This window comes from Capsicum annuum, chromosome 7 (genome assembly GCF_002878395.1).
Source record: "Capsicum annuum cultivar UCD-10X-F1 chromosome 7, UCD10Xv1.1, whole genome shotgun sequence".
In the NCBI taxonomy this organism is placed as follows: Eukaryota; Viridiplantae; Streptophyta; class Magnoliopsida; order Solanales; family Solanaceae; genus Capsicum; species Capsicum annuum.
In genome coordinates, this window is record NC_061117.1 from 34,129,119 (window position 1) to 34,140,616 (window position 11,498).

General features: G+C 30.7%; 1 protein-coding gene across 1 annotated transcript; it reads left to right on the forward strand.

Moving 5' to 3' along the window:
• Positions 1–7,917: 7,917 nt before the first annotated feature.
• On the forward strand, positions 7,918–8,385 carry LOC124885701. The gene has a single exon (XM_047393951.1). It carries the CDS (start codon positions 7,918–7,920, stop codon positions 8,383–8,385), a length of 468 nt encoding a protein of 155 aa, XP_047249907.1.
• The last annotated feature ends 3,113 nt before the right edge of the window (positions 8,386–11,498 follow it).

Consider the following 11,498-nt stretch of genomic DNA (forward strand, 5'->3'; position numbering starts at 1 on the left):
AAGAGAGTATGATAACCTTTTCACGTGCTTATATGCACGAATACACTTTCAAATATTATATAAATCATTTTACACACATTCATAATATAATTTTATTCGTGATTATGATTTAACACATAGAACGATGAATATAATATCCATTAATCTTACAAATAGACTTCCAAAATTATGAAACTTTTCCACCGAAAAGCTACAGATTGGAAAGCTTATGGGTGTGTAGTTGGTCAAGTTATGGTCGGTCTTAGTCAATCAATTAATGCATTAATAGGAATAGTTGACTGACTATTGAAGAATTTAATCAACAAACATTGATGACTCCATTAGTCCATCTTTTCTTATCTATTATATTAAAAATAAATATTCAATAATATTTGTTCAATTTAAAAAATTAATAAATAATTTTTCCATTTTATTCTTGCTATTAGATACTATATATTTATTATTCAATACAATTCTCAAAATATTATATTTATTATATTCAAATAGTAATATAGTAAAATTATCTTATTATTCATTGTTTCATAAGATATGAGTCAAGTCGGTGGCCCCCTAAACTTGACACAATCTTTCATTTAGGCACCTCAAGTGAACGTCGTTCACTTTTGACACCTTAAGTAGCCATAAATTGTCACTTTGGCACGTTTCAACACCAACTCTGGTGCGTGAATTGCATGCGCGTCCAGAATGGATTAAATGACCAATTAATTTGTGTCATCTCATTTTAAATTGCCACGTCATTATATGTATCCACAATTTTTTTTTTAAAAATAAAATACATTATAAGGTGTCCAATGAAATAATGACACGTGGCTTTTGACCAAATAATTACAAAACTTCATCTTACTCACCCAACCATTCTTCAAGCTCTCCATCAATGGAGGTTGCAACCTCTTTATGGAAAATGAAAAGAACACAGTCATTCAAAAGAACTACCGTGCATTAAATACGCAAAAGTAAAGCAATTTTCAGAAATGCACTGGGGAAGATATCACAATTTCATTAATCATAAGAATCAACAATCATTGAATCAGAAATGTAAGCATCACAAGAAAATTTTTTACCAACATTACAACAAAAAGGAACATGTTTTAATTTAACGAAAAAAGACGCCAACACACTTCCAACATGATATGTTTGATTGAACCAAGCGAGATGTATTGATTACCAATTATCAAATCTAGTTTATTCTCTTAAACTAATTCTTTTGGTTGAGGGTGAAAGAAGCCTGCCTTTTTTTTTTTTCCCTAAAGAACTCATAAACAGCTACATTGACGTTTGAGAACTTAAAATAGCTTAAAATAACACAGATAATCTAATTATTCTCTAAATTCAACCAAAAATTTAATAAACAAGAGATTTTCAAACTAGATCTTCAAGTTTAACCTCCATATTTTCAATCCGCATTAATAGCTTCTAGAATTTCAAATATATGATTAAAAAATATGGACGAGAAGAGGCCTGTGTTTAATTAGAAAATTAATTGACAAAAGAAAATTAATGGAGGTTGAAAGATGTAGTATACTCCATTAATGGAGGTTGGAAGATGTAGGATGAAAAAAAAGGGAAGAAGGTGATTAAATTAAATGAAAAATGGTCTAAAATGGCACTGTCACACGCCCAAAAGCGAATGTGATACTCTCTTTGCTGAATCAGCAAAAGGTGTCAAAGTGACACAGTTTATGACTACTTGAAGTGCCAAAAGTGAACGACGTTCACTTGAGGTGCCTAAGTGAAACTTCGTGCCAATTTTAGGGGCCATCAATGAATTTGACCAATAAAAATTGAACAAAAGGAGTACAATTTACACATCCATATACATTGACTTCAATGTTAGTTATCACCTTGTGTACTCATATTGGCTTTAAATTCAATTGGAAATTCACATTATTCATTTTATTATATACCATTGATATTAATTTATACACATTTTGACCCACCAGACGTGGTTGTTTTTTATTTTGGCATATATCCAATAATTGTATCTCCTTAACGTGTTGCGTAGAATTTTAATATTTCCTCTGTCTCAAAATACTTATTAGAAAAAAGATATATTTTCTCCCCTGAACTTGTCCTCCTAATTCACTTTAACACTTAAACTTAACTTCCGTTTATTTACGCCCCTTAACATCTTTAAAGTGAATTAGGGGTTGAAATAATTCACTTTAAAGATGTTAAGGGGGGTAAATAAACGAAAGTTAAATTTAAATGCTAAAGTAAATTGGGAGGATAAGTTCAGGGGGAAAATATGTCTTTTCTCTATTTATTATGTCTTTTGTTAACACATATCTTAATTAAGGAAAAAACTAATTAGGAGCAGTGTTTCACTATTTTAAAGGGCTCTTTATTGAATCTCTTATCTTTTTTAATCATGATTGAGATGTTGGATATTCTCAAGAACAATTATTACTAAGAGTAAGAAACTAAATAAATAATTAATTCATCTTTATAAGATGGATAATTTTACTAAGGACGATAAGTACTCCGAGATACTTATTTGTCCCTCGGTGATCGTTGATCATCTGTTAATACGTATAAAATAAAGTTCTCCAAAGATGTTCTTGCTTAGGATGATTAATTTTACAAAAAAAATCAAATCAAATTAAATTTCGATTTCCTTTTTCATTAGAGACCTCTCAAATTTGTTTTGGATTTTATTTTTAAACAAATATTATTGGTGACATGTCAAACGGAAGGAAACATCAAAATAGTCTACGTAATTGGACTATTTTCATGCTTTCACATGGTGGCTTGTACTTCCCTAATGTTTCATGAAAAAAATACATAAAGTAACATATTTAAGTATTAAATTATAAAAAATAATGACATTTTTATCAAATTATATTTTATAGCATAAGTATTTATATTTTTGTAGCAACAGTTTGCAAAAATATAAAATACATATTGATCATAAGGACAGTAAAAATTATATGTATTTGTATTTTTATAGCAACAGTTTGTAAAAATACAAAATATAACTTGTTATATTATATAACTATAAAACTGTTGCTATGAAACTCATAATTAAGGGTATAAGTATGTTGTTATTTCTGAATTTTGGCCATGTTTCATTCTCTTTAACCAGTTGGGGTTAAATAATACTGAGCAGACTAGTTTAAATTACATCAATTAAATTCACTACGGAGATTTAAGTGCCCCTGACTAAAAGATTTAAGCTCGAGGCGTTTGATTATTAAGAATGAGAAAAGTCTTAAGCATATCTCACCAAAATTTATTGATGAACTCGAGTACATATAACTCAAAAATTTGAACTTACGCAAATTAAATTTTGAATATACCTCTATTTCAAATGGCCAAATAGTTGGTATTTGCCTAGTATTATAAAGTGATTGAATGGACGTTTGTTTAATTTGGGTCACATATTCACATTCTTTTCATTCTTTTGTATATTCATGAAAGAAATATGTATTTTTTTTTTCTTTTGCGTGTTTGTTTTGTGTCCCTTTCGAAAATTGTGTCCTAAAGTCCTGAGTTCATTCCTGCCGTGTTAGTTTATCCGAGTTCTTAGTAATTATTATTTGTTCTCCTTCTATTGGGGGCTATTTGTTAATTATTGATTCTTATGTTTAAGTTGCGGTGTAGTAGTGAGAATGCTCCATTTTTAATAAGAGGTTTCGAATTTGAGCCTCGATATGAGAAAAATTTTATTGTGATCGCTATCCTCAGAATGGATTATGCAGTGTATGATTTGGATTAGTCGAGGTTTTAACGTCAGTATCATAAACGGGTTGAAAAACAAATAAAAAGGTTCACATATTAGTAAAGGTCCTAATACTTTCAATGTTCGTTTTTACTTGTCCAGAATAAACTTGATATTGGGTTCGTAATCAAGATGGTGTCATGCCGAAGCTAACACTACTAAAAAAAGGAGAAAATCGACCACAAAAATCAATCACATGTGGTCGGTTTTCCCCAAAAATCGACCACAAAATCGACCAAAGTGTGTGGTCGGTAAAGTTGTGGTAGGTTTTTAAAAATCGACCACAAGTGGTTGGTTTTTAAAAAAATATATATATATTTTAAAAATTCATTATTATTTTATTAAAATTGAAAAAAATAATTTCAGGAAAAAAATAACCACAAATGGTCGGTTTTTATTAAATGACCACATGTGGTCGGTTTATTTAAAAAATTAATTAAAAAATAATTTTAAAAATTCGACCTCTTGTGGTTGGTTTTTGGAAATATTTTTAAATTAATTTTTTTTTAAAAACCGACGACTTGTGGTCGGTTTTCTTATTTTTTTTAAAATTTTAATTTTTAAAATATAAAATAATTAATAAAAAAATTACTGGAATATTTATTTTGATATTTTATAATAATAAAGAGACCACGTGTGGTCTCTTTTATTAATATTTTTTTTTAAAATAATTAAAAAATCGACCACAAGTGGTCGATTTTTCCTGTTTTTTTAGTAGTGTAATTTATTTGCAAATTATGTAGGCGATAAATTTGATGACAAAGAAAAATATACTATGATTTGGCCAACTGTTCCTAATATGACAAACTAATATAAAAATATTATAAGACTACGAGAGAAAAATCTCCCCATAAACAAGACTCTTTAAAGGCTACATTATGAATTTTATTGTGTTTTTTGATTAAGAAGAAAGATTTCAATTTATAGAGGTACAAAACCTTTTCTACAAGAAAGATATTGGCCAAATATGAAAGAGAAAAACGATTATGGTAATATTTTAACTTTCTTCAATAGAAAAATTAAAATTAAAATTTGATAAGAAAATCAGAATAAAAATCCTAAGACTTCACGCTCCCCTCAAGGAGCAATTGATTGAATAGCAGTTTTATAATATCATTCTCTGTATATAGAGTAATAAGTTCAATATTTTAGAAATGATTATAGTTATAACAATGATAAACTAGCAATAAATTATCTTTTCTTTTTTAAAATTAAACAAGTAAAAATGAATATCAATTTTTAATATAATAAATAAGTAAAAATGAATGAATGAAATACAAAAGGCCAAAATGACAGCTGGAAAGATAAGATAAGGAACAATAATGGAGCAGATACGACAACATCAACGGAATCAACGGAAGACAAGATATTTGGACCCATTTATTGTACAAATTTTTACGATAAGATTACAAGTAATAATATAAAGCATTTATGACCTTTCTTAGCTTTTTAGGGTAGGTAGCATAGTAGCTTAACCCCTTAGCCCCTTTTGTTGACTTTTAGTTTTTAGTTTTAAAAAAACATGTGTAAAGTTTGATTGTAAAGATTGTTTTTCGTTCTATAAATAAAGGAGGCAGAAGGCATTGCAAAAGCAAGCCTTCATGCGTTGAAGCAACCTTTCTCTCCACTCCATAAAAAATATTTTACTCAGTTAATTAAATAGACATATTTCAATGGAAAAAGCTATGGAGGAACAAAACTCAGAAATATCAAAACTACCCGAACAGGTATATTTATTTATGATTATGAATAGCTAAATTCATAATTCCCAACAATCATGATATGATAAAATAAATTCATATTAGTTACTTTAAAAAAATCGACCACAAGTGGTCGGTTTTTCCTGTTTTTTCAATCATGATATGATAAAATAAATTCCTATTAGTTACTTTAAAAAATCGACCACAAGTGGTCGGTTTTTCCTATTTTTTTAGTAGTGTAATTTATTTGCAAATTATGTAGGCGATAAATTTGATGACAAAGAAAAATATACTATGATTTGGCCAACTGTTCCTAATATGACAAACTAATATAAAAATATTATAAGACTACGAGAGAAAAATCTCCCCATAAACAAGACTCTTTAAAGGCTACATTATGAATTCTATTGTGTTTTTTGATTAAGAAGAAAGATCTCAATTTATAGAGGTACAAAACCTTTTCTACAAGAAAGATATTGGCCAAATATGAAAGAGAAAAACGATTATGGTAATATTTTGACTTTCTTCAATAGAAAAATTAAAATTAAAATTTGATAAGAAAATCAGAATAAAAATCCTAAGACTTCACGCTCCCCTCAAGGAGCAATTGATTGAATAGCAGTTTTATAATATCATTCTCTGAATATAGAGTAATAAGTTCAATATTTTAGAAATGATTATAGTTATAACAATGATAAACTAGCAATAAATTATCTTTTCTTTTTTAAAATTAAACAAGTAAAAATGAATATCAATTTTTAATATAATAAATAAGTAAAAATGAATGAATGAAATACAAAAGGCCAAAATGACAGCTGGAAAGATAAGATAAGGAACAATAATGGAGCAGATACGACAACATCAACGGAATCAACGGAAGACAAGATATTTGGACCCATTTATTGTACAAATTTTTACGATAAGATTACAAGTAATAATGTAAAGCATTTATGACCTTTCTTAGCTTTTTAGGGTAGGTAGCATAGTAGCTTAACCCCTTAGCCCCTTTTGTTGACTTTTAGTTTTTAGTTTTAAAAAAAGGTGTGTAAAGTTTGATTGTAAAGATTGTTTTTCGTTCTATAAATAAAGGAGGCAGAAGGCATTGCAAAAGCAAGCCTTCATGCGTTGAAGCAACCTTTCTCTCCACTCCACAAAAAATATTTTACTCAATTAATTAAATAGACATATTTCAATGGAAAAAGCTATGGAGGAACAAAACTCAGAAATATCAAAACTACCCGAACAGGTATATTTATTTATGATTATGAATAGCTAAATTCATAATTCCCAACAATCATAATATGATAAAATAAATTCATATTAGTTACTTTATAGTAGAATTATTCGAAGAATAATATGTTAAGAAGTTTATTAACAAAGAGGAAACGGAGAAAGATCCCTAAGGACTACTATGGCAAACACTCCAAGAGACACCAAAAAAAGAAAAACTTGGGCTTGATCAATTACAGAAGGACGAAGTGCACCAATACTTGATTTAATGCCGTTATTTATCTTGCACTTTTGGATGTTTCTTTCATTTCGAAATAAATTTTATCTTGTACCTGTTTTTAGACTTTTCTTTTATATATAGTCATTTCAAAATAACTTCAAATATATAATGTCTGAAATTTAAATATTTATATGATTGAAGTTAAAGACTAGATAATTGATTTAACAAACTAACCTATAACTGTTGATATTATGCATCTAAAGTGGCTAAATATACAACAAATTTAAAAAATGTTGTAAAGACACATGCACATTCATCTGTTATTTTCGGACGCCATGTGTCTTTTTAAATAAGAAGCAAATCTTTAGTCATCCTTAACCTCTTAAATTGGATAGAAATTATCCAATTTTGTCTCTTGGCTATAAATAACCTTTGTAAAGAAAGATTCATGGTGAATGAGATACTACTTCTCTTTTTTATTTACTTTATATATTTTATATCACGTTATCAGCACGAGTCTTTGCAAAATTTTTTTGATAATATTTAAAGGTTAGTGTTTATTTTCTTAAATAATATCTAATATTTTCAAAGCGAATTTAGTGCCCTAAATATATCGGGAAAAACTTATATGTCCTGAGCATTAGATGCCGAAATACATTTAAATGCAATGGATCTGACAGACACCATAAAAAATGACAATAATGCATCAAATCAAGAAAAGGCCAAGGCCATGATATTTCTTCGTCATCATCTTGACAAAGGTTTAAAAATAGAATACCTCACGATTAAAGATCCCCTTATATTGTGGAACAATTTAAAAGAAAAATACGACCACCTGAAGATGGTCATTCTTCCACAAGCTCGTTATGAATGGAACCATCTGAGGTTACAAGATTTTAAGAATACAACCGATTATAATTCTGCGATGTTTAGAATTAAATCGCATTTTAATTTATGTGGGGAGGATATCACAGATCACGACATGTTAGAAAAAAATATTCTCTACTTTTCCCGCCTCGAGTATGCTCCTGCAGCAGCAGTACTAAGAAATGGGATTTAAAAAATATTCTGAATTGATTTCTCATCTTCTTGTTGCTGAGCAACACAATAATCTTTTAATGAGAAATCATGAAAGTCGACCTGCTGGCACTTTTCCATTTCCAGAAGTGAATGCTGTAAATTTTTATCCAACTAGGTGTGAAAGAAGTCCTGACCCCAGTTGTGGTCGTGGTCGAGGTCGAGGTCGTGATCGTGGTCGTGGAAGGTATTTTAATCAGGGTGATCGTCTTGCTATAAACAATAACCCTCAGCACCAGCAGTGCGAAAATAAGGGGGAAGCTCAGCACCAACAGTGCAAAAAGAAAGGGGAAGCTCCTAAAGTAGCATCAAAGACGAACTCTGAAAGTAAATGCTATCGATGTGGAGGAAAGGGGCAATGGTCGCATACCTGTCGTACGCCAAAGTATCTAGTAAAACTCTATCAGGCGTCCCTTAAGAAAGCAGAAAATGATGATTAGGCAAACTTCTTCTTTGAAGATAATGTTGAGCCCATGGACTTGGAAGTTTTAGATTTCTTTGTAGTTCTTGAATAACATGTAAATAACCCTGTCGGTGATAATTATGAAATAGTCAGATTATGTTACTTTTCTGTTTAAGTTGTATTAGTTTACGTTTGTGTTATTAGTATCTTACTAGTCGTGTAAATAATTAAAGTTTGTGTAAATACGATTATATGCCAGTAATGCTGTAATATTTACTTTATTTATATTTTCATTTTGAAGAATATGGAATCAATAATCGATCGTGATGATATTTATGTAATTGTTAGTGGAACAACGCACGCAATATTTAAAGATAAAAAATATTTTTTCCGCTTACTTAGAAGAAAAGCAAATGTCACAATTATATATGGCAATTCAAAATTAATTGAAGGCTCTGGAAGAGCTACTATAGTTCTGCCTAAGGGGACAAAATTAGTTATAGAAGATGCATTGTTTTCTTCTAAATCCCCAAGAAATTTATTGAGTTTTAAAGATATCCGTCGAAATGGATATCATATTGAGACAATAAATGAAATAAATGTCGAATATCTTGGCATTAACAAGAATGTCTCAAGTAAAAAATAAGTGTTGGAGAAATTACTAACTTTATCTTCCGGCTTATGCTATGCCGAAATTAGTACAACTGAAGTACACTCTATCGTAAACCAGAAGTTTACTGATATAAATATGTTTGTGCTACGGCATGATTGAATAGGCCATCCTGGCTTAATAATGATGAGACAAATTATTGAAAATTCAAAAGGTCATCCGTTAAAGAACCTGAAGATTCTTACAACTGATGAATTTCATGTGCTGCTTGTTATCAAGGCAAACTGATAACTAGGACATCGCCTCTGAAAGTTAGCGTCAAATCCCCTCTGTTTCTAGAACGTATACATGAGGATATATGTGGGCCTATTCACCCACCCACTGGATCATTTAGATATTTTATGGCCTTAATAGACGCATCTTCAAGATGGTCGCATGTGTTTCTCTTGTCGTCTCGCAACCTGACATTTGTAAAATTAAGGGAACAATTTCCAAATTATCCCATTAAGGCTATTCGCCTCGATAATGTTGGAGAATTTATATCCCAAGTTTTTGATGATTATTGTATGTCAGTTGGGATACAAGTTGAACATCCAGTAGCTTATGTTCATACTCAAAATGGCCTTGCTGAGTCATTTATTAAGCACCTACAATTGATAGCAAGACCACTGCTAATGAAAACGAAATTATCCATTACTGTTTGGGGTCATGCTATCTTACATGCAACATCGCTTGTTCGTCTCAGACCAACTCATTATAATAAGTACTCTCCGTTATAATTGGTCCTCGATCATGAGCCAAATATTGCCCATCTATGAATTTTTGGATGAGCTGTATATGTGCTAGTAGCACCACCACAACGTACTAAGATGGAATCCCAAAGAAGGTTAGGAATATATGTTGGTTTTGAGTCACCTTCTATAATTCGCTACCTTGAACCATTGATGGGAGATTCATTTACTGCTCGATTTGTAGATTGTAGATTTGATGAAATAAATTTTCCGCAATTAGGGGGAGAGCAACGTGAACTGACTCAGTAAATGAATCCCAAAAAAGAAGCGCGAAGAATGACAAAGATAATATTATAAAAGATTCTCCTGAAGATACTCAAAATACGATTAATCCTGATATTCCTAAAGAAATCAGTGAACCCGAGACTCAAGTGAATGAAGAACTTTCAGTAAGTTTCACTAATAATGAGGTAAATTTAGACCGATCGAAAATTACGGTGGATAATGTTTTTGCATATAATGTTGCACTAAATATCATGCAAGATAATGAGGACCTTGAACCTCTATCTGTCGAGGAATGTTGACGAAGAAAAGATTGGCCAAAATGGCAAGAGGCGATTCAGTCGGAATTGAACTCACTTGCTAAACGGGAGATTTTTAGACCTGTAGTCCAAAACCCAAATAGTATAAAACCAGTTGGCAATAAATGGATCTTCGTAGGTAAAAGAAATACGAAAAATGAAATTGTAAGATACAAGGCACGCCTTGTTGTACAAGGATTCTCTCAAAGACCCGGTGTCGACTATGAAGAAACATATTCACTTGTTATGGATGCAATAACATTTCGGTACCTTATCGATCTAGCTGTACATGAAAATCTTAAAATTCGTCTAATGGATGTGGTTACAACTTATCTTTATGGTTCACTTGATAACGATATTTCCATGAAAATCCCAGAAGGATTGAAATTACTTGAAGCATATAGTTCAAAGTCTCGGGGATTATATTCAATCAGATTATAAAGATCATTGTACAGTCTAAAATAATTAGGGCATATGTGGTATAATCGCCTAAGTGAGTACTTGAAAAACGAAGGTTACATAAATGATGTCATTTGTCCTTGTATTTTTATTAAGTAAACGACATCAGGATTTGTCATACTCGCTGTTTACCTATATGATATAAATCTCATTGGGACTCCAGAAGAGGTCCAAAAGACAATTGAATATCTAAAGAAAGAATTCGAAATGAAAGATCTTGGAAAGACAAAACTTTGTCTTGCTCTGCAAATTGAACATTTAGCGGACGGAGTCTTCATCCACCAAATTGACTATACCCAGAAGGTTTTGAAACATTTTTAAATTGACAAAGCATATTGTCACACCCCTTTTTGACCAAAAAAAAGATATGTATTTTAAGTTCGAAAGGGCTTTATTATTAAGGTGACAAAAATGAAAAAAATTTGTTTTAAAAAAAAAGGATTATTCAGAGTCCCCACTTGACATAATTCGGTGTGCCAAGTCACCTTTGAAAAATCCTTTTCAGAACAGTTTGACTCTAAAAAACTGATCTGCGAACAGAGATTCCGGCTAAGAAATTCTGTTGACCAAGGGGAAGGTGTTAGGCACCCCTTGATCCCGTGGTTCGACCACGGTCGCTTGGTGGAGCGTATCGGCTAATTTGACATTACAAATGTACAAACCACATAAACACACAAAACAAGCAAACAAACAAATCATATAAAATTCAAAACAAACCAAAATAATGTTCAGTCCAAATTATACAATCCAAAATAAAAGAGGTGCTGAA